The 24,216-nt window shown below is 49.6% G+C and overlaps 1 protein-coding gene across 1 annotated transcript; it reads left to right on the plus strand.

Annotated features, from left to right (window-relative positions):
- Window positions 1–4,867: 4,867 nt before the first annotated feature.
- nrps1 (nonribosomal peptide synthase Pes1) lies at window positions 4,868–24,061 on the plus strand (the record flags this gene model as incomplete). Its single annotated transcript, XM_043298800.1, has 8 exons — window positions 4,868–5,374; window positions 5,431–5,847; window positions 5,964–6,266; window positions 6,319–18,583; window positions 18,642–19,021; window positions 19,076–19,736; window positions 19,787–21,408; window positions 21,464–24,061. 8 exons carry the CDS (start codon window positions 4,868–4,870, stop codon window positions 24,059–24,061), a joined length of 18,753 nt encoding a protein of 6,250 aa, XP_043154735.1.
- Between the last annotated feature and the right edge of the window lie 155 nt (window positions 24,062–24,216).

Here is a 24,216-nt window from a genome sequence, read left to right on the forward strand (position 1 = left end):
AGACGAGGTGGTATGAGTGGATGTGAAGACCCGTAATATTGAGGGTACCAAGGTACGGAGGCGGGTAGTTCTTGGGCTTGAAAAATGCAAGCTTGGCTTAGTAGTGCTTCCACTCCTCGTATCAACAGAGCAATATGACAGGGTGGGCGAAATGTCCGATTCGACACGAGGGCAAGCGTTGTGTAACATTATTACATCGACCCTGGCACACAGCGCATAAGGTCAAGTCAAGCCTGCTTTGTCCTTCCGGGGTACCTAGTTTGCTTTACATAACACTCTTACCTATTGTGTACGCGGTTAATATGGCTAAAAAACGAAGCCTTCTCCACTTCACTTCGGCGCTTTGTATGAGATTGATGGCGAATGTACCGCCAGTTTAGATCCAAATGGAAAAGAGAATTCTGCAGTGCTCAGGTTGGGGTCTACTGTGACTTATTCTACCATCAAATTAGTACCGGTCCGAATTGAGAGCCGTCCAAGTAGTACAACAGTGGACGCTGCACTGTAGTCGCTGGACTCGCCGTATGGATAACTACGAAGAATTCAAATACCACAAAATAAGTCCAATCGGCGTACAAGGGAGCTGCTTCCAAGTCACTATTCCTCCGTTGACGTTCGACTTCTCCTCATTCTGCATCAGAAGCCTAGCTTAAACAAGAGGAGATCATGTACGGAGTCCATAGGGTATGTCTTACATCACCTTCACAAACTCTGCCTGAGGACCCATATTTTACTCCTCTGTGAGATCTGGTCGTCTCCACTCTGCCTCGCAGATGTGGTCTAGAGCCCATTGACTCTTGAGCTGCAGAGTCATAAGAGCCTAAGAGCCGAGCCATTGACGTGTCAGGCAGAATTTGTCAATCATCAGGTGGGCTCTTGTCTAGGAACGCATTATCCCAGATCCGTGCCACTGCTCGATTGAGTTTGACGACGAGGAGACCTAAAAGCACGGAGTCTCCGTCGATCTCCAAATAACCCCTGTTATCGGTGGCGTGTTGGCGGCACGCCATGGCGAGATGTCTCAGTGGCTTCATCCTCACCGCATGGTTATAGTCACAGATACAAGATCACTAAGTAGACACCGTACTATGTAGGGTTGCAAGCTACCAGGCATAAAGACGTCGTGACCGACGGAGAATCGGAGGAGGCGTTGGGGGCGGCAAATGGAACGTGCAGGCATCTCGGTTTCTCTTGATTTCTGCAGCCGCTGATGCACTTGGGCCAGCCAGATTGAAATGTGGCTGCCGCTTAGGGATTGTTGAAGCCGGTATTCAAAAAGCGCAATTATTGACAGCCAGTCAGTCTAAGCCAATAAAGAGGCGGGTGACGGGACTCTGGAATAGGGATGAGAGAGCACGCAAATAGTTCTGGGTACTTGACAGGGTTTCTGCCTTAGTCTAGGGTCGAAGACAGGCAGTCTGTTGATCTGTACAAAGTACTTCACGAAGGTACTGCGGTACTAAGGAGTAGGTAGGGAAGCACCGACGGAAGCCGAGACTGGGGCGGTCCCGTATCGGCACCTTTTTTGTTCACTTCCTAATATTAGTACCCACTATTAAAAAAATTGTCCACCGCACAAATCCTGCTTTATTGGCACCTTTAGGCTTTGTCTCCTTTAGATACGGAGTAGTTCCGGCAGACACTTGAGCAGCGATCCCGTCCAGAAAGTTAAAATTCATGGAAATGGCCGGAAGTTTGGTCTGGCTCAGGTACGCATCGCGGAAGCTAAGATAGTCTGGTTCACTACCTTGTTTTCAATCTCCGTGGAGATCAGTTGTTGAGTGTTGAGATCCCTGATCGTAGTGGTTCGAAGTTGGTTAGTTACTGAAACTGATTACATACTACAATCACGCGACATTAGCCCATACTGTCAGCTACTTGACATGCCTTATATTTATCTTTTCCAGTGACTGTCAAAGTGTCAAGGAAGATTTGTAGGACAGCTTGGAGTGGAACCCACTGCCGATCATAGCATCATGATAGTATCATAGCTTGTAATAATATTGGTCAGAAAGGATGATAGGCTAGAATGGCACTAGAGCTCTTTTATATTAGCATCGCGCCAAATCTAAGACATCTAGGTAGCAAACAGATCCATGGACGCTAAGAGGGCTAAGGTAACTTAGGTAAGACTTTTGCGAGTACCCTAAACTGGTATAATTTGCTTACAGCTCCATCGATTAATGTCATTATAATTTATTCAGAATTTCTGATTTTTGCACTGAGAGAAGTCTATAATGACAAATATCCTCCAGATAAAATAACAATTTCTGTTACCAGACCAGATCGATATGATTACATGACCAGGTGCATCACTATATGCTTGAATTATTTCTCGAACAGCCGGACATTTACGAGCTGTCCTTAGCCAGTAGATCTTCCAAAGCGGGTTAGAATAGTTGGTAGGAACACCGATGATGAACCCTGTTCTGATATATCATGAACTAGCGGTGCGAGCAAAACTCAGATAGGAATCTTCCGATTTTAGCAGAAATCGGGCCCTTACGCCACCTCTCCATGGCTTATGCATGTCAAATTAAACACCGACGCTCAGGAAGAAAAGCTTCTAAGCGAGCGTCGCTTCCTGGTCTCCCTTGCATAGTATTTGTTTTTAGGGTCGAATACTCTAGTCATCATTAATTATTAGCAACATCATGGTAAATAATAATATCTAAGGTCAAATGTCGAGATCAAATCTTCAATTTCCAGAGGTGGATAGAGACGGAAACTTGGAACAGGCATCCCGATGGATCTTATTGGTATCATATCGGATTTGCCCGGCATCACACCAGTTCATACGGGGCCACTTCAGTTCATGGAATGTTCTCCAAAATTACCTAAAAACGATAGAGATCATCTGCCTTAGGACTACCAACACGTTGTATTATTGATATCTAGACTAGTACCCGCAATCCTGTGGATACTGAACTATTTCCTTTTGTCCCATTGAGTCGGGATCGGACATTTTGCATTTTACACATCATTGTTGCGGGATCAACATCGGCACGCAGAAGCCGAAGGTTCAACATATCCCGAAGAGGTAGCTAGCTGTCTTATGACATGCAATCAAGGGATATGATTCTGTGCAGTATATAAGCGAGAGAGACGTGTCAAAATCGATTTTCACGGAGCAATAATAATAGTACCATTGTAGGCTTTTTGAATGCAACCTCTCAGGGTCACTGTTGATCAGTAGGTACAGAGGTACCTAAGGTAATGACAACAATAGATGGCAATGTAAGCAGATTGTAATGTGCTGTGAAACTTGATTTTTCTTTTTCCTTTTTAAGTATAAGCTAGAGAGGTATTTTTGTTTTGACTTTTCTTTCTGCCTCTATTCGAGAGACTAGCGAGTCATAGCTCTTACCCACTAACCGGTCAGTGCCTTGATGCTCCTCAGACTTTGATGTGTATTTTCCTTGTTTCTTCAGTCAATAGTTTTAGATAGTTCTTCCAACGCGAAATCAACGGCCAATAGCCCAACAGTCCTTTTGTTTCCTTTGCAGGAAGCCAGGTCATGGAGATGAAGAACTACACTGAAAGTGGACCGCTCCCGTTCCTGACCAGGCTGATTTTCAACAACTCTGGATCCAGTAATAATAGATACTGGACGGGATGCTGAATCTCTTGTCACGGGGCTGAATGTGGTTCTTCCGCTTGTGTAAAGGGCGTGGGTATAGCATTCGCTAGGTAGACGTTGACTATACCTACCTTGACCAAGCAATAATAAAAAAAATCTTGGTAAATCCAGCCTTTCTGGTACTTCGACACCGTAGTAGCTAGCGTGGACCAATCAGTCAATCAGCATCTGACTTCCTGATTGGGAAAGTACCAGCTGTGTCCTTAGGTCACTCTCTGTACCTCAGCAAGCTCTTCCGTGTCTGAGCTCCCAGGCTCTCAGTCTTACTCGAGTCCAGATCAGACCTGGGATCCTATTTTGTATCCACTCTGAGTGTTGTTCTCCCAACAAGGACGCTACGTGTCGATTAAGCCCTGCACTTCTGCTGTGATTCGATCAAATGTTCGGGAGTACCAGTGGGTCGTCTCCTGCTAGAAGCCTCTTACTGTACGTAGGTACATCCATCAGCCTGACCAAGGACATCCTTGATTCTTGACGTACTTCGTCGTTAATCGAGATATGGTTCCAGACCGCGGATGAATGCCCCAGATCGTGACTGGGAATATGCAAACAGGGGCTTTCCTGGCCGATCTTCTCGCTTGCAGCTCATCGTGAGTGGCAGATGGTACCCATGTCCCTTGTAACCCCTGCAGTTCTTTTCTGCCATTATTCTTTCGTCAGATATACGATACGCCACCTTGTGGAGTTGCCAGCTTTCCATGGCTATGCGGCTTCCATGCCCATGACTCCATTAGTTCCACACTGGGGCCATTTCCAGGATATCTTGCAATCTATTGATCTTGTTTCTCCGACCCTCCCGTTCCTGTGGCCACGGGCCAGAAGCAAGGAAAAGGTGATGCGACACGGAGGTAACAGGAGGGGATCACGGCTGATCAGAGCCCCCTGACGCCCCAAGGGGTTGTTCCACGGCTCTCAGCCGTCAGGTTCATTGCCATGAGGCAAATGGATCTTCGTATTCTATAATTATAGTTTGGTCAGATTCTGAGTTCTGGACAAAAGCTCCCGAGAAGATGCGTCGCTAGCTCCACGAGCCTAATTCGGCCTGGTCTCAAGGAGATGTCGATGACTTGAGGACCATATCGAAGCGATGGATCTTAGCTTTCACTTTAAAGAAAGACCAAAAGGACGTGCGGCGCTCTCTTTTGTCAAGTAACGTTCTCTGTTTGTCTAGACTTTGAACACCCTTTTCCTCAAGGGGCCATCTTTAAGCAGATATTGTACAGAACCATGGCGCAGTCAACCGTCCCATGTTATTTGCCTAACTTTGGTGCTACGTATGATGGCCCGAAACGCCCTATCTCCATGAAACTGCGAACAGATGCTCTTCAAAGCTCTGGATTGCTATCTGCATGGCGCGAAGGCCAATTGAGCCACTTGTTACAGGCCTCGTGGGCCGTACTTCTACATCGCTACACAGGCTCCGAAGATATTTGCTTTGGCTACCATCAGATTGGTAACGAGTCTCAAGATTTAGTACAATCTTTGGAGGCTGTGGATCCCGCTATCCTCAAAGTATCAGTGAAAGAAGGCGTCTCCCTTAAGACTTTTTTCGACCAAGTGAAGACAAACAACACTATCGACAGTGATGCCGAGATAGACAGAAGCTCGCTCACAGCCTCTGAAAATGCCCTGCTTTTCAACACAATTTTGATGATACGAATCTGTCATGATTCTAAGGGAACCTCACCCGTTATCCCACTACCATCCAGCCTGCCAATAGCGCTTCCTCAGGAGGTAAGTACTGAGAGACTCTTTATCTTCCCGTGCAACCTTCTGAAACATATCTGCAGTGTCGGGTTCGACTTCATGTCAAAGTCCTGCAGGAGGAGGTAAATATTTTTTTCGAATGGTGGAACAATGACATGCCCGCCGCACAGATGAAAAGCATTGCTGGTGCTTTTCAGCATATCCTAGCAGATCTCCTTGCAGCAAAAGATACAGCAGTGGACGACCTTGACATCTTTCCAGAAAATGATTGGTCTCGAGTATGCAAATTCAATTCAGTGCTTCCAGAAAAGCACGAACGCTGCATTCATGAAGTGATCCATGAGCGGACTCTTCTCCAGCCAGAGAATGAGGCGGTCTGCGCCTGGGATGGTAGTCTTACATACAAAGAATTGGATTCGCTTTCTTCCAAGATTGCATATAATCTTCAGGAAAGAGGAGTTGGCCCAGAGGTCTGCGTAGCCCTCTGTTTCGAGAAGTCGGTGAGTGCTACAGATTCCCAAGTGACATAGAATGCCGGGTATCGTCATTTCATCATATGACTTGACATACTCGGTCGAGCTCTGCTCTCAAATTGCAGTGCTAATAGATAACATAGAAATGGAATATCGTGGCGATGCTCGCTGTCCTGAAAGCTGGCGGTGCTTTTGTACCTATGGACCCAACTCATCCTACAGCACGATTGCAATCCCTCGTGCAAGGCGTGCAGGCGCGGATTATGCTTTGCTCTCGAAGTCAAGCAGACAAGCTCCAGACGGTGGCAGAAACGCTAATACCGTTGGACGAGCACACCGTCGATGGCCTTCCGGATCTTCCCACAGGTGCTTTCTCCTCGACGACAGTGAAGAGCTCAAACGCAGCATATGTCATTTTTACTTCCGGCTCTACTGGGCAACCAAAGGTGCGTCTCCTTCAATTCCAATTCGGTAACCTTGGCATTAACTCCAGAATAGGGCACACTGCTGGAGCATAGAGCATATCTTTCAGGTGCGCTGGCTCATGGACCAGTGTTTGGCCTCAATCCATCAACTCGAGTTTTACAATTTGCGTCGCATACCTTTGACGCAAGTTTAGTCGATATCCTCAGCTCGTTAATATTCGGTTCTTGCATCTGCATCCCTAGCGAAGAAGCACGTCTGAATGACATTGCCAACGTGATAAACGAGATGAAAGTGAATCATGCATCTCTGACACCATCATTTATTGGATTTCTCGATCCTGCGGCTGTTCCAGGGCTAGAGACTCTCGTCCTAGCCGGCGAAGCAATGTCTCCGCAACATTTGGCGACATGGTCTCATCTCAAGCTTGTGAACGGATACGGCCCAACAGAGAGTTCTGTTGCAGCTGCCCTCAATGCTGATATGTCTCCTTCTTCAGATTGCAGGGATATTGGCTTGCCAGTCGGAGTGCGCTGCTGGGTCGTGAACCCTGCGAACCACGACCAGCTTGTACCCGTTGGTTGCCCCGGTGAGCTGGTCCTGGAAGGACCAACGCTTGCGCGATGTTACATCAATAACCCACAGAAGACGAACGAAGCATTTATTTTCAACCCTTGCTGGACGAAGCGAGATCCTGCTGGTGGCTCAGACCGAAGGTTTTACAAGACCGGTGATTTGGTAAGATACAATTCCGAATCGGGATCATTAACGTATATAGGACGGAAAGACGCACAGGTCAAGTTTCATGGTCAGAGAGTTGAACTTGGGGAGATTGAGAACCAGTTGAGCGCAGACACGGACATCAAGCACTGCGTAGTGTTGCTTCCCAAGTCCGGGTTCGCACAAGGAAAACTTGTGGCCGTCCTGTCACTGTCCGCTGGCCTTGGACAGGCATTGGAGACAGATGATGCGGTGCCCCTTAAGCTTATCGAGCATCGTGAGAAGCTTCGATATGTCAAGGATATTCGGGAACGATTGTCAACTAGGCTGCCGACATACATGGTGCCTGGAGTCTGGCTATGTGTCGAGACTTTGCCGATGCTTGTGTCTGGTAAACTAGATCGGAAATATATTGTGACCTGGGTTTCGAACATGTCAGAAAATCCAGAAGTGCAAGTTACTGAGGCCGCCAATACTCGTGCCGCTAACTCGACGGAGGATCAACTGGCGTCGATTTGGAGTCGTGTACTCAACATACCCAAGGATCGCATCGGCGTTGACGAAAGCTTTTTGAGTCTAGGAGGAGATTCCATTGCGGCTATAACCTGTGTTGGCCATTGCAAGAAGCAAGGCATTGGTCTTACTGTGCAGGAGATACTTCGCAGCAAATCCATCAGAGAATTAGCCACGCGCGTCAAGGGAGTGACTCAACCGGTAGCCTACCACGAAACGATTGAGGAACCTTTTGGGCTCTCCCCAATACAGAAACTGCATTTTATGGTTCGCAAGGAAGGTCAGGGCTACTTCAATCAAAGTGTGCTCACTCGCATCGACCGCCAGATCAACGATCAAGATATGCGCCGCGCAGTCGAGGCAGTGGTCATGCGCCATTCCATGCTTCGAAGCCGGCTAGTCGATCCCGGTGCTGGTAGTTCTTTACAGCAGCGCATTACTGAGGATGTCTCTGGCTCTTACCGCTGGCGAAGGCATTATACGACCTCGCAGAATGAGATCGAGAATGCTATTGCGGAAAGCCAGTTGTGCATCAATGCCTTCGTCGGCCCTGTTTTTGCGGTTGACTTCTGCTATGTTGACGACGAGTCGCACAATCTCCTATCCCTGGTGGCTCATCATCTCGTCGTTGACATAGTCTCGTGGCGTATCATTCTGGAGGACTTGGAAGATTTCCTGCTAAACCCTCAAGGCTTCGTTCTACAGAACAGCTCCCTTCCGTTCCAGACATGGTGCCGCCTGCAAGACGAGCAATGCGAGTCTCTGGCCTCCGAGAATGGACTGCAGTTGGAGGATCTTCCTGCTCCAGACCTTGCGTACTGGGGAATGGAGCATCGTCAGATGACGTATGGGGATGTAGTCTGTGAGACTTTCGAGATTGATTCGGATAGCACTCACTCGATCTTGTTGGAATGTCATCAGAGTCTACAGACAGAGCCGGTTGATCTGTTTCTCGCTGCTCTCCTGCACGCATTCGGACAGACTTTCCCAGAGCGTACTTTGCCCGTGATCTACAATGAAGGCCATGGCAGAGAAGTGTGGGATTCGAGTTTAGACATATCACGGACTGTGGGTTGGTTTACGACCCTTTACCCAATATTCGTACGCGAAATCTTTTCCGATGATCCGGCCAGGACTGTTACCCGTGTCAAAGATCTGCGTCGGCAGGTGTCAGATAATGGCCGACAGAAGTTCGCAAGTCGCATGTTCACCGGCAAAGGACAGGAGACATGCCGACACCACTGCCCCCTAGAAATGACTTTCAACTACGTGGGGCAGCATCGCGATCTGCAGAAGCAGGACGGCCTTTTCCAGCTTATGGGACACATGGCTGGTGAGACTGGCCAGGGTGGAGGTGCAGCAGATTTTGGCGAAGAAACTCCACGATTCGCACTTCTGGAAATTTCAGCATTGGTAGTGCAAGGCCAACTTCGGTTTACGTTCTCTTTCAACCGGTTCATGCGGCATCAAGACAGCATTCGCGACTGGATATCACGTTGCTATCAGCTGCTTGCTTCTCTCGGCCAGAAGCTGCAGGCTCTGGCCCCTCAACCCACACTGAGTGATTTCCCAATGCTCTCCCTCACCTACGAGGAGCTCGACCAGATGGTTTCAGTGAAGCTACCAAGCGCGGGTATTACTTCCCTTGATCTCGTCGAGGATGTCTATCCTTGCTCGCGCATGCAACAAGGTATTCTTCTCAGCCAGTCCCGAGACAGCTCGGTTTATGCTGTGCATGATACCTTCGAAGTGAAAGGCGTCAGAATCAAACCTAGCATCGATCGTTTGATCCTCGCTTGGCAGAAGGTTGTTTCGCATCATGCAATGCTACGAACAGTTTTCCTGGAGAACCTGACAAGCCATGATTTGTTTTGCCAAGTAGTTCTCAAGGAATACAATCCAGCTCCCGCTCTGCTGAGATGCTCCTCCGAACGTGATGTGCTGTCAACCTTTGACAATCAACAGCCCGTGAACTATCGTGACCACCGTCCTGCTCATCGTTTCAGTATCTGCGAGACAGCAACTGGCAAACTATTTTGMAGACTTGAGATAAGCCACGCCGCCATGGATGGAACGTCCATTTCCCTGATCATTCGAGATCTGCAACTGGCTTACAGTGGTCAGCTTCGGGACGACCGCAAACCCATGTTCAAGGATTACATGCGGTACTTGCAGAGCTGCTCTCACAGTGCTGGCCTTAATTATTGGTGCTCTTATCTTTCCGATATCAAGCCGTGCCATTTCCCCATGCTCAACGACGGAAGACCGTCCAACAAGCGGCTCCAAGCGATTCGTCTAGATTTCTCATCCTTGAAAGAGCTCCAGACACTATGTGAGAGCAGTGGATTGACGCTTTCTACGGCATTCAGTGCAGCTTGGGGACTTACACTCCGCTCGTTTTGCGGTTCCAACGATGTGTGTTTCAGCTACATGGCTTCTTTGAGAGATATCTCGGTCGATGAAATTGGTTCTGTTGTCGGACCGATCATTAATCTTCTGGCTTGTCGAATGAAGGTCAGGGAGGACGCCTGTCTCAAAGACGTCTTGAATCAAGTGCAAAACGATTACATGGAGAGTCTACCGTACAGGCACACTTCCCTCATTGATATCCAGCATGCCTTGAAACTGTCAGACACGATTCTGTTGAACTCAGGCATCTCCTATCGGAAACTTCCACCGCAGACTCTCAGCAACAGGGATGAGATGCGACTTGTAGAGGTGGGATCAATCCATGACCCTGCCGAATTCCCGGTATACGTCAATATCGAGGCCACAGATGATGTTGCATATATTGACCTCAACTACTGGACGACCTCTCTGTCTGAAGGCCAGGCGAAGAATGTTGCCAGCACCTTTTTACGGTCCCTTGAAAACATAATTCACCATGGCGACGAGAACATTTGCCGACTGGATCAATTGAGCGTACAGAACAAACAACAAATCGCTGCCTGGAACAACACTCTTCCTAAGGCTGTTGACAAGTGCATCCCTGAGATTCTCGAAGACAAGGTCAAGCAGTGCCCGGAAGCTATTGCGATTGCAGCTTGGGATGGAAATCTCACTTACGCCAAGCTCAATGAGTTGTCCTCGCTTCTTGCGTTCTATCTGACCAAGCTCGGCGTGGGACCTGGCCTCTTTGTGCCGATTGATTTCGACAAATCCTCATGGCAAATTGTTGCTATCTTAGCGGTTCTGAGAGCCGGTGGTATTTGCCTTCCAGTCGGCGGAGCTCAATCATATGATTTTATCGAGAAGTTGTTGATTGACAAAGACGTTCAAGTCGCTCTTGCGTCCCCGAACAAAGCGCAGCTTCTGGAACGCACAATTCCCTATGTCGTGCCCGTGGGAAGGTCACTTTTCGACTACCTTCCTCGTTCCGATGATATACCACGCGTCTCAAATAAGGCAACGCACCAGGCTTATGTTGTGTTTACTGGCGGTAGTGTCAAGGAACCCAAAGGTGTCACACTTCAGCATCTCACGGTTATGACACGGGCCGAGAGCTTCGCTTCGGCTCTCGAAGTGAATAAAGCGACCAAGGTGTACCAGTCCGCCACCTACACGTCTGACATGTTCCTGCAAGTGCTTTTCGGTACGATGATGCGTTGTGGTTGTGTCTGTATTCCAGCGAATGATGGATTCAGCAACCTCCCACAATCAATCAATGCCTCCCAAGCAAACACAGTCATTATGACTCCGTCACTCGCATCTCTGTTTCAGCCATCCGAGGTCCCCAATGTGCAGGTACTGGCACTCTATGGTGAGATCCTGACAAACCAGATTAGGAAAATTTGGTCAGGAAGGGTTCGTATGCATTCTTTGTACGGAGCAGCCGAGTGCTCTTCAAGCTGCATTCAAGCCTCAGAGTGCCAAATCTCGGCTGAGACAAGGAACCTTGGACTTGCGGCTGGGTGCATAACTTGGCTTGTTGATCCTTCGAATCATGACCTTCTGGTCCCCATTGGCACTGTTGGTGAAGTGGTCGTTGAGGGTCCGGCCATCGCTGCTGCGTACTTGCTGGACAATGAGCATGTTCAGAGAGGCTTCATTGAGGATCCTGTTTGGACTATAAACTTTGAGCGAGACGAAGCCAGCAATGACCACGAGAAACGTGACGAAAGCTCGAGACTGACACGGAGGATGTTCAAGACCGGGGACCTGGCCCGCTACAATTCGGATGGCACATTGGTCTACATGGGAAGAAAGGAAAGACAAACCCAGAGACTGCAGGTGGACATATGGGAAATCCAACAGTGCATCGATGCATTTTCATTACCTGACCATCCTTGTGTTGTGGAGCCGATTCGCTGCTCAGATGACGATGAATCCTCGGAGCACCTGGCTGTCTTCGTTCAATTCACGTCAACTCACTTGGAGAAGGCTGATGGCCAGAGATCTATAATTGGGCAAGCTTCCTCGCGATTTTCTGATTTCGTCTCCAAAATGCACACGCATATGCTGAGTGCTCTGCCTGCGACTCAAGTTCCGAGGTTGTACATTCCTGTTCCCAGAATGCCCTTGACTTCAGTTGGTCTGCTTGACCGTCGGCTTTTGAGGAATGAGGCGCAGGACCTTCCTGCACGGACACTCCTCGAATTTGATCTGAAAAGCTTCCATGATTTCTGGCGGGTTGAATTAGCCAATCCGAAGACCTCTCCTTCCCAATCATTCCCTTCATCGACAAGTGCTACCCATAGGAGCTCTACTACCAGCACGTACGAATGGAACGGCAACATTGAATGGCGTGATATAAGCAATTTGGAACGGGCGACCCTTGAGACCGCGCTTCTTACCGCATGGGCCCTCACTATATCCGGCTACACTCGATCGGACGATGTCATCTTTGGAGAATTGCTTCTCGACCAGCTGGATTCTACTTCCGATAAAGCGGCGCCCACCGTGATTCCGAGAAGATTCCGAATGGATGAGAATATGACCATTGCGGAACTCATGGGGAAGACCCAAGAGCGCCTAGCAGCTGCTTCTCCCTTCCAGAGAGCTGGACTTCAGCGCATCAGAAACGTCAGCGCGGATACTTCCCGTGCGTGCAGCTTCAGTAACCTTTTCTGCGTTGCGAGATCCGACTGCGAGTTGCAGACTCCTGCTCTCGCATATCCTCTAGCCATCTTCTGCAGTCTCGCAAAGTCGGAGCTTCAGCTGAGCGCTTGCTACGACGAACAGGTTTTGTCCGCTCCCCAGCTTGAGCGTATTTTGGCACAATTCGCACGCTACGTCGAATACTTGAAGACGGATCTCCGTTCTCAAGAGACGATCGGTGGCATGGCTCTCCGCAAGAATCAGACTTCTTACTTATCCAGCCCTGATACTGCCTACTGGAGGAAGTACCTTGTTGATGCCGAGTCCTGTGCTTTCCCTTCTTTGAACCCGGACAACGAAAGAAGTGGATTTAGCTCGGCAAAATTGGCGATTGAAAATCTGGACAATCTACGCAGCTTTTGCCAGAAGGTTGAAGTAACCGAGGACATTGTGCTACAGCTCGTTTGGGGATTGGTTCTGCGATGCTATACCGGCTCAGAAGAAGTCTGCTATGGTTACTACCCTGCAACGCCACAACCCGAGGGGTCGAAGTGCCTGAAAGTACTCCCAAGCAGGCTTCTTCTCAAGGACGACTCAGACCTTGGGTTAATTGCACAGCAGAGGAAGCGCGAACTGGGCCAAGCGATGGAGCATGCTATCTCCCAGATGGAAGTGCAGCATGAACTTGGTCTTGACGTGTATTCACTCTTCAACACTGTGTTCAAGTTCGACAGGTTTATCGAACTTCCCAGTGACAATAACGGCCTATCAAGGCTGCTCCACGACACCGAGAAAGGCGTCTGCACTATTACTGTCAACCCTAGATTTTCATCTGTATCGGCAGAAATTCTGTTCGAATACCGGACAGACGCCTTGTCAAGCGCCAATATCACGAGTGTTGTTGATTGCTTCCAGCACATTCTGGAGGAGATTATCGACAATGACCCTGTCGGCCATAAGATAGGGGATATCAACTTCTTCAGCAAACGTGCTTGTCAACAAATACGAGAGTGGAACGCTACGCTACCAGAGAGACCTGATAGATGCGTACATGAGATAATTGAGCAGCAGGTGCTGAGCCACCCTACTTCGCCTGCAATCTGCTCGTGGGACGGAGACTTTACTTATGAACAACTCGACCGTCTATCAACTAAATTGGCAAAGCACCTTGTTTGCCTGGGGGTTAAACCCGAGGTCTTTGTTGGATTATGCTTTGAAAAGTCCGCTTGGGCAGTCATCGCACAGGTTGCGGTTCTGAAAGCTGGAGGAGCATTCGCATCCCTGGATCCCACTCATCCCGAAGCGAGACTTAGGGGCTTGGTTGACGATATTGGCGCTCATATCGTCCTTTGCTCGCCCAAATATCTCGACAAGGCTCGCCAGATATCCCGTGCCGCCTATATCGTGAGCGAAGAAACACTCAATGAACTGCCAAACGCATCGTCTACTGCGTCGATGACCCGACCCAGCATCCACAACGCAGCTTACGCTATTTTTACCTCTGGAACAACAGGCAAGCCAAAAGTGACTGTTCTTGAACACATTGCTCTCAGCGTGTCTTCACCAGCTTTTGCTCGTACCCTGGGAATGAACACGACTACCCGTGCTCTGCAGTTCTCCAGTTATACTTTTGATGTGAGCATAATGGAGGTTATTATTGTCCTCATGACGGGCGGTTGTGTTTGCGTTCCCAGTGAAGAAGAGCGCATGAACGACTTGGCCGGTGCGATCAGGAGACTGAACGCCAACTTCATCAGTTGTCCTCCGTCAATTGCAAACACGATCCAACCCAAGAGTGTCCCATCAGTGAAAACTATTGTTACGGGAGGTGAAAAGATGACTGCGAGCCATATCGAGCGTTGGTCCGATAGGTGCGTCATCAACGCGTATGGGCCCTCTGAGTCGACCGTTATGGCAACGATGAGCGTCAAAGTGGATGAAGCAGGAGTACGCGTTAACAATGATTGCAACTCAATCGGTGCTGCAGTTTGTGGCCGCGCTTGGGTGGTTGACGCTAACAACTATCACCGTCTCCTACCTATCGGGGCTGTGGGTGAGCTGGTACTTGAGGGCTGCAACGTTGCCCGTGGCTACCTCAACAATGACCAGAAGACAAAAGAAGCATTTATCAGTGAGCCTGCCTGGACGAAGGCCTCAGGCTTTCAGGGAATATTCAAGAGAAAGGAGCGCATGTATCGGACTGGTGATCTTGTCCGCTATAATCCGGATGGCACAATTTGCTTCATCTCGCGCAAGGACACCCAGATCAAGTTCAACGGTCAGCGCATTGAACTGGAAGAAATCGAACAACAATGCATCTCTTGTCTTCCTGGAGGCACTCAGGTGGCTGTCGAGGTTGTCGAGCCCGAATCGAAGGCAGTTGCCAGATCCATTGCAGCTTTTTTTACTGTTGACGATCAATCTGGTCTAGAGAGAGCTGATTTGGATTCTCAATTGCTCGTTCCTATGTCAGAAGCAACACGCGAAAAGGTCAGAAAGCTTAGGGAGGCCTTGGCCAAGGCTCTGCCACCAAGTTTGATACCAAAGCTTTTCTTCCCAGTCTCCCGCCTGCCTTTCTCAAACTCCGGAAAGCTCGATCGCAAGAAGCTACGGGCAGCCGTTGAGACTCTGCCCAAAGACCAGCTCAAGCCTTACGTTACATTGACAGCTGGCTCCAGACAAGCATCTGATGAGGGAGTCGAGGGAACACTCAGAAGCCTCTGGGAGGAAGCTCTGGGCCTTGCGTCAGGTTCGGTCAGTGCTGAAGACAGCTTTTTCAGCTTAGGTGGTGATTCCTTCTCCGCCATGAAGCTCGTCGGAGCCGCCAATTCTCGGGGAATCTCTCTCACATTTGCCGGCGTTTACGAGGATCCAGTCTTTATGAATATGGCCAAGCGTTGTGGCATGTTGGAAGAAAAGTCCAGCAGACAGACTATGACTCCGTTTAGCCTGCTGCCTTCCGCAGTCGATCGTGAACAGCTCTTGGAGGAAGTCACGGACCAGTGTGACGTACCTCGAGCATCTATTGTCGATCTTTACCCATGCAGCCCTGTACAGGAGGGTCTCCTCACTTTGTCAGTCAAGCAGAACGGTGCCTATATTGCTCAGCCAATTTTCCGGCTCTCAGACGGAATAGATCTCGACAAGTTCAAAGCTGCTTGGCAACAGGTTGTGGACGAGCTGGATATCCTGCGGACACGTATTGTACATACTGAGTCTCTGAACTTCTTGCAGGCCGTTGTTGACAAAGAGGAGATCTCTTGGGTCTCCGCAACCACTCTGGATGAATTGATAGCTGAGAGCCCCGAGCTGCCGAAACACAATGGCGGGCGGTTGACTGGTTACGCGATTGCCGAATCACAGACTGACCGGTTCTTCTGTTGGACAATCCATCATGCGCTGTACGATGGATGGAGTATCCCGCTCGTTCTGCGAAGAGTGGAGGAAATTTACACTAATTCTAGAGCCAGTGCCCGAACGGTTCCCTACAGCTTGTTCATAAACTATCTGTTGGAGCGGAACATGTCCGACTCTGACGAGTACTGGAAGTCTCAACTGGCCAACCTGTCATGTTCTCCATTCCCACAAAGCAAGAATTCCCTGCCGGACTCTGTCCGTGTAGGAAATCGGCATCACAGCAGCATGAAGATCTCTCGAGCCGCCAGCGGATTTGATTTGACACTACCCGAGCTTATTCGTGCTGCGTGGGCGATTGTTATCTCGGCTCATACTGGATCCGGTGATGTATGCTTCGGCGAGACGCTGATGGGAAGAAATATCGACCTTGATGGTGTCACAGATATTGCTGGACCCGTTCTCACCACGGTTCCTACGCGTATCCAAGTCGAGAACGAGCTTCCCATCAGCCAGTATCTGGAGAATGTTCATCATCTGACCACCACAATGCTTCCTCATCAGCATTCAGGATTACAGCGAATTCGAAAACTCAATAGTGACACAGCATCGGCTTGCGAATTTCAAAATCTGCTTGTCATTCAGACTGGAGAAGGCCAGTTGGACAAGGGCTTGTGGGTGGCTGAACCCAACCAAACAAGCGGAGACTTCTTCACTCATCCACTTGTCGTCGAATGCAAGGTTGCCACTTCTGAGGTGTCGATTACTATGCACCATGACGAAATCGTGCTGAACAGCTGGCAGACTGAGAAGCTTATCGGGCAGTTCACGTTTGTGCTCGAGCAGCTGCTCTCCATCAACAAGGGTGATACGAGGAAGTTGAGCGAGCTCGAGATTTTCAGCCCTCTTGATAGGAACGAAGTCGCCTTATGGAACAAGAGGCACCCCGAGGCCGTGGAGAAATGTGCTCACGATATCATTTCCGAGAGATGCTCTACCCACCCAAATGCTCCAGCTGTCTGTGCTTGGGATGGCGAGGTCACGTATAAAGAAATGTACGCACTCGCATCGTCTTTCGCGTCCTATCTGGTCTCTCGTGGCGTTGGACCAGAGACCATGGTGCCGATTTGCCTCGATAAGTCTCTCTGGGCAATCATCACTATTGTCGGGATCTTGATTGCTGGTGGTGCCTACGTACCCCTCGATCCTGCTCATCCATCATCGAGACATGAAGAAATCCTCGCCGAAGTGGATGGTCGCATTCTTCTGTGCTCCCCTCAATATCAGAGTCGTTACTCGGGCATTGTCAAAACAATCATTCCCGTCAGTAAGGAGACAATCCGAGCTTACGGTGCCCTGAATGGTCAGGCGAAGGGACAAAGCCGTGTCAAGCCGTCCAATATGGCCTACGCGATCTTCACCTCAGGAAGCACTGGTCGTGCCAAGGGTATTATCATCGACCACCGCGCACTTGCAAGCAGTGCTATGGCATTCGGGCCGATTGTGCACCTGAATGAGACTTCTCGTGCCTTCCAATTTGCGTCCCTTACATTCGATGCGGCAGTCATGGAAATTCTAGCTACACTGATGCACGGTGGATGCATTTGTATCCCAAGCGAGGATGAGCGCCTGAATGACGTCGCCGGCGCCATTCGGCGTATGAATGTCACTTGGACTTTCCTGACTCCATCGATAGCCAGCATTATCGAGCCGTCAACCGTTCCATCCCTGGAAGTGCTTGCTTGTGGAGGAGAGAAATTGTCACGCGAAGTTGTGACAAAATGGGCGCACCGCGTGAAACTAATCAATGGATATGGACCCACGGAGACAACCATCTTCGCTGTCTTGAATAACGTATCCCCAACCACCGATCCTGCCTGCATTGGCTACGGAATCCCTTGTACTTTGACCTGGGTTGTCGATCCCGAAAACCACGATCGACTTACCCCATTGGGAGCCATCGGAGAACTGGCTTTGGAAGGTCCTGCTCTGGCAAGAGAATATCTAAAAAATCCCAAGAAGACCGCCGAGGCATTCGTGGATGAGCCCGCATGGATGAAGCATTTCCCGTCGACCCTGCCCTCTCCGCGAAGAATATACAAGACTGGAGATCTTGTCCGGTATAATCCTGACGGATCGGTGGAATACATCAGCCGCAAAGACCACCAAGTCAAGCTTCATGGCCAGCGTATGGAGCTCGGCGAAATTGAGCATCGGCTACATGAGGACGACCGCGTCCGTCATGCCGTTGTCATCCTACCTAAGGATGGTCTTCTTAAGGGGCGTTTGGTCACAATTCTCTCCCTGAACTCTCTGAAATCAGATTCGAGTATCATCTCCGATAATGCATGCGAGCTTATTAGCCGGGAGGATCTGGCGAGAGTCGCGTATTCTGAACTAATCGCGATTCAGAAGAATCTCGAGGCCCAGCTGCCCATTTACATGGTTCCTCAGACCTGGGCTATCATCAAGAAGTTGCCAATGCTTGTTTCCGGAAAGCTGGACAGGAAGAAGATTACTCACTGGATTGAGCATATTGACGAGCCAACGTATGAGAGGATCATGCAAGACTATGACAACATTAAGAGGGGTCATGTTGAGGACAGCGTCAAGGAAGACAAGAACACGTCGGTCAAGATCTTGCAAGATATCTACGCCCAAGTACTCAACCTCCCTTCAAATAAGGTCGATCCCAACCGGTCGTTTGTGAGTCTGGGTAAGTGATCACTGTCCTTCTCATGAAGCGAGACAAAGAGGTTAACTGGTCAACACAGGCGGTGATAGTATTACTGGAATGGCTGTCATTTCTCGAGCTCGCAAACAAGGGCTTAACCTGACACTTCACAAGATCCTCCAAAGCAAGTCCATCGTTGAGCTGACCCAAGCAGCGGAAGTCAAGACCTCGAGCATTCAAGTCGAGGAGAAGGCGAATGAATACTTCTCTCTTTCTCCTATTCAAAGCTTGTACTTCAAATCATCACACACATTCAAGGAAACGGGTCGCTTCAATCAGAGTATGACTGTGCGCATTACTCGAAAAGTTGAGCCAAGCGTCGTCAAGGATGCACTCAAGGCAATTGTCAACCAGCATTCAATGCTTAGGGCAAGATTCAGCAGATCTGCAGTCGGAAAATGGCAGCAACGAATTACCAATGTACGTGCAAATCTACTCATTGACTTGATCTTAGAGAGCTAAACGATCACACAGGACATTGAATCATCTGTTCGTGTTGGTATTCACTCGGTCATGAGCTCCCGTGAGATGTTGGGCAAGATTGCCGATACCCAGTCGTCTCTGGACATCGAGAATGGACCGATCCTTGCGGCCAATTTGTTCAACATGAATGATGACGAACAAGTCCTTTTCCTTGTTGCCAATCACTTGTGTGTCGATATGGTTTCATGGCGCATTATCCTTCAGGACCTGCAAGAATTCATCGAGTCTGGCTCGCTGCCTTCTGAGAAACCCTTTTCATTCCAGAGCTGGTGCGAACTGCAACTCGAGAATACTAAATCCGAGACAGATGAGGCTAAGCTTCCATTTGCCATTGAGCCTTCGAACCTTAGCTACTGGGGCATGGAGAGCGTGCCCAACCATTACGGACAAATCAGGATGGAATCATTTGTCGTGGACGAAGACGTTACTTCGTTTATTCTGGGTGGCTGCCACGAGACGCTGCGCACAGAAACAATCGATATTCTCCTCGCCGCAGTTGCGCAGTCATTCTGTCGGGTCTTCACAGATCGCAGAATGCCAACCATATATAACGAGGGTCACGGTCGTGAATCGTGGGACTCGAACCTTGATCTCTCAAGGACTGTGGGTTGGTTCACCACGCTGTGTCCACTGCAGGTCGACAGATGCTCAGGTAATTCCCCTCACAACAGATCCGAGACGACAAGCTAATTCAAGACTCAGATTTCATCGACACGACAAAACGCGTCAAGGACCTAAGACGGAAGATAAAGGACAATGGGCGATCTTACTTCGCTCGCAGCGTTCTCCAGCCCAGTAATATCGAGCCATCCGAGTTCCCTGTTCCGTTGGAAATCGTCTTCAACTATCTTGGTCGACTGCAGCAACTGGAACGCGATGACTCTCTTTTCAAGCACTATGGAGAAGCGTTCGACGAGGAGAAGTTCAGATTAGCTGGAGACATGGGTCCAGATACTCCCCGGTTTGCCCTCCTGGAGATTTCCGCACTTGTCGTCAATGATAAGCTCCAGGTCTCGTTCACGTACAATCGACAGATGCAGCGTGAAAATCAGATCTTCGAATGGATTTCAGAGTGCAGGAGAGTACTTGAGAGAGATGTGCTTCGCTTCAAGGAGTCCACGCCGGAACCTACCCTCAGTGATTTCCCCTTGCTCCCTATAACCTATGATGGGCTCAAGAAGCTCACGAGCACAACGCTGCCAAGAGCAGGGATCAAGACCTGGAGCCAAGTAGAGGACGTCTATCCATGCTCATCAGTCCAAGAGGGTATTCTCCTGAGCCAGCTTCGGGATCCCAGTGCGTACATGTTCCATGTCATCTTTGAAGTGTGCCCTCCTGGAGGAACCGGCAAGGTAGATCCAAACATGCTTCAAAGCGCATGGTCAGCAGTTATCAACCGGCATCCGATCCTGAGAACCCTGTTCATCGATAGTAACTACGCAAACGGTACCTTCGATCAGCTGGTCCTCAGGAAAGTTGAAGAAGGGGCCATCGTTCTTTATTGCAATGATGCCGATGCTCTTGTCAAACTCGATGCAGTCAAACTCAGTGACATCAACGCCGGACGAAACTCACAGCTGTTGCACCAGTTGACAATTTGCAGTACTCATTCTGGACGAGTGCTCATCAAACTGGAAATGAACCATGCCATCATAGATGGCGGATCAGTTGACCTGCTTTTGAGAGATCTAGCAATGGCATACAAGCACCAGCTGCCAGAAGGCTCCGGGCCTCACTTCAGTGACTATATCAAGTTCATCCGCGGGAAATCTCAAGACCAAGCTTTATCCCGCTGGAGACAATACTTGTCCGATGCTCGTCCCTGCCATCTGACGTTCTCCGAGGGAGCAAGTGGTAGCCGTCAATTAGGATCAGTGATGGTACCGTTTAGCCGTTATTCCGAGCTGCAACAATTCTGCGAGAAGAACTCCGTGACACTCGCAAATCTTACTCTCGCCGCATGGGCAATCGTCTTGCGAAGCTTCACTGGTTCGGATGATGTTTGCTTTGGTTACCCTTCTGCCGGTCGTGACGCTCCAGTTCCGGGGATTCAAGAAGCAGTCGGAATATTCCTCAACATGCTCTGCTGCCGAGTCAGGTTCTCACCTGGGAAGACTCTCTTGGAAATTTCGAAGGCAGTGCAAGACGACTACATCAAAAACCTTCCATACCAGGATTGTTCTCTCGCAAGTATTCAACATGAACTTGGACAAAAAGAGCTCTTTAACACGACAATCTCCATTCAAAACCACCACGCCGTCTCGGAAGAATCTGGAAACGACTTGCTCTCCTTCAATGTACAGAAGGCGCATGATCCGACAGAGGTAAGTTCTACGTAAGCTGCTCTAATGATTAACAGAAAGCTAACTTCCGCAACAGTACCCTGTCACTGTGAACGTCGAGACTGCCAAGGGCCACGAAGGGATCTTGCTACGATACTGGACCGATGCTGTGCCCGGAGACAAAGCAAATGATCTTGCAGATGCCATTGCCAATATTTTCAGTTGCTTTATTAACAAGCCGTCTCAGCTGGTCTCAGAGTTGGACCTCCGTGGCGGACAATGGATGAAGGGGCACTCCTCGGGAGCCGGCCAATTCATTGACAGCAAGTCCCTTCAGGAGCTGATTGATCGCCGTGTCACTGAAATAATTAGTCAAATGCTCAAGGAAGGAACGCTGGCCATACCCACCGCTGAGAGTGAAAAGGGCCAGTTCAAGGGGATCACTCCCCCCGAACGCGTTCATGTTACAGTTAAGGCGAGAGGCATGCCTCGTGAAAGGGATCTCTCCGACTCGACGGCAACTCTAACCGAGGATCACTCGAAACTGATGGACCTAGAAAAGAGATTATGGAAACTTTGGTGCTCGGCATTGGGCCTGTCGGCCGACACTGTCCAACACCAGGCGAGCTTCTTCAAATTGGGTGGTGATAGTATAAGTGCGATGAAGATGGTCAGCGCTGCGCGCGAAGATGGGCTGACACTGACTGTGGCTGATGTTTTCAACAATCCTGTCTTTGAAGATATGCTGGCGGTCGTCAGTGCTTCCAACAGTTCGTCTGGTTCGGAGCCTGATTCTCAGACCGACAGTGACAATGAGAAGCCAGCAGAACCCCCTAAGGTGGTTGAGCAAGAGCGGAGCCCACCGCCACCGGAGATTTCACTCCTGAAGACTGTTCCTTTGAACGACAGCGCTCTGCAGAATGGAATCTGCCCGAAGATCGGTGTGTTTAAAGGAGGCATTGCCGACGTTTTGCCTGTTACAGACTTCCAAGCCATGTCGATTACGGCCACATTGTTCAAGTCCCGCTGGATGTTGAACTACTTCTTCTTCGACGGACGAGGATCGCTGGATCTTAAAAGGTTGAGGGAGAGCCTCTTGCGAGTTGTTGATGCTTTCGACATACTCCGAACGGTCTTTGTCTGTTTCAATGGCCAATTCTTCCAAGTGGTGCTAAGAAAAATACGACCAAATATCTTTGTTCATGAGACCGAGAAGAGCTTGGATGAGTACACTGAGTACCTCCAACAGCAAGATCGCGAGCAAGAGGCGCGGCAAGGCGAACAGTACGTGCAGTTCTACATCGTGAAGAAGAAGGGCAGCGACCACCACCGAATCCTGATTAGAATGTCGCATGCTCAATTCGACGGACTATGCCTGCCCACCATCATGTCAGCCATCAAATTGGGATATGAGGGCAGTACTCTGCCCCCGGCTCCGTCCTTTGCGAATTATATGCGCATGCTGTCGGGAGCGATCACCCCAGACCACTATCAACATTGGACAAACCTGCTAAAGGGATCGAAAATGACGCAGGTAATTCGAAGAACCGAGGAGAATACCTATCGCCATATTGGTGCTTTCACAGAGCAGAGAAAGACACTGGAGATCCAGCCCTCGGTCCTCGAAAATGTCACCATTGCTACCGTCATGCAAGCCGCATGGGCGGTTACGCTGGCCAAGCTGTCCGCTCAATCAGACGTAGTCTTCGGACTCACAATCAGCGGCAGAAATACTTCAATTCCAGGCATTGAAAATACCGTTGGCCCATGTCTCAATGTGATTCCAATTCGAGTCACTTTCAAAGAAGGCTGGACTGGTGTTGATCTGTTCCGCTATCTACAAGACCAGCAGATAGCCAATATGCCCTTCGAGGCCTTGGGATTCAGAGAGATCATCAGACGCTGCACTGACTGGCCCAGCTCGACATATTTTGCCACCTCGGTCTTCCACCAGAATGTCGAATATGAGGGCCAGATGCAGCTAGACAACACTACATACAGGATGGGAGGCGCCGGTGTCGTCGACAACTTCACCGACATGACATTGTTCTCCAAGTCGTCCAGCGACGGCAAACTGGGTGTCTCTCTAGGATACTCAGAAAAGGGCCCCATCGGCCCTAAATTCGCTGCCAAGGTCCTGAACATGGTCTGCGACACTGTGCAAAGCTTGCTGGCCAACTCCCGTGTCGGGCTTCCGTCCCCATCCATGCTCCGCTCATTACCTTGCCAAACCGTCCGTGACGTTCCCAGAATGTCCGATGAGATGTTCCTGTCTTCACATCTGAAGGACCGGAGCATCTCAGATATCCTCGTCCACTCGGACGTCCTGACGCAAGCCTGGCAGCAAGTCCTCCCTCGCAATAATGCCGACGAGCCTCAATCTGCCTTCCAGTTAGACTCGTCCTTCTTCGAACTTGGAGGCGATGTCTTCGACATGGCACAGGTCGTCTGGCTCCTCGAGCAGGAAGGACTGCAGGTTCACATCGAGGACCTCCTTGAACATCCGACCTTCCTCGGGCAGATGGCTGTCTTGACGCTGCATAACTCACGGAAGAGCGATTCCATGGAGGAAATCGTGCCCGTTGAGGAGATTCCTTTGCCTGCAGCGAGGACTGGCACTTCGACTTCGCTAGGGAAAGCATTGACTCTGGCGAAGAAAGTCACAAGATGGAGCGCACTGTCGGCTCGAGGGTGATCCGTAGAGGACATTCCCCCGAGTTGATTTCTATATAATACTATTCACTCATTGTTATTTTCCTTTACTGTCTGGCGTGCACATCGTGTGGTTGCACGCATCTCCTTTGTCTTGGAAACTCTGCTGTTTACTTATAATGTTTGCTGTGTATATTG

The sequence above is a fragment of the Aspergillus pseudoviridinutans genome (assembly GCF_018340605.1).
Source record: "Aspergillus pseudoviridinutans IFM 55266 DNA, scaffold_2, whole genome shotgun sequence".
NCBI lineage: Eukaryota > Fungi > Ascomycota > Eurotiomycetes > Eurotiales > Aspergillaceae > Aspergillus > Aspergillus pseudoviridinutans.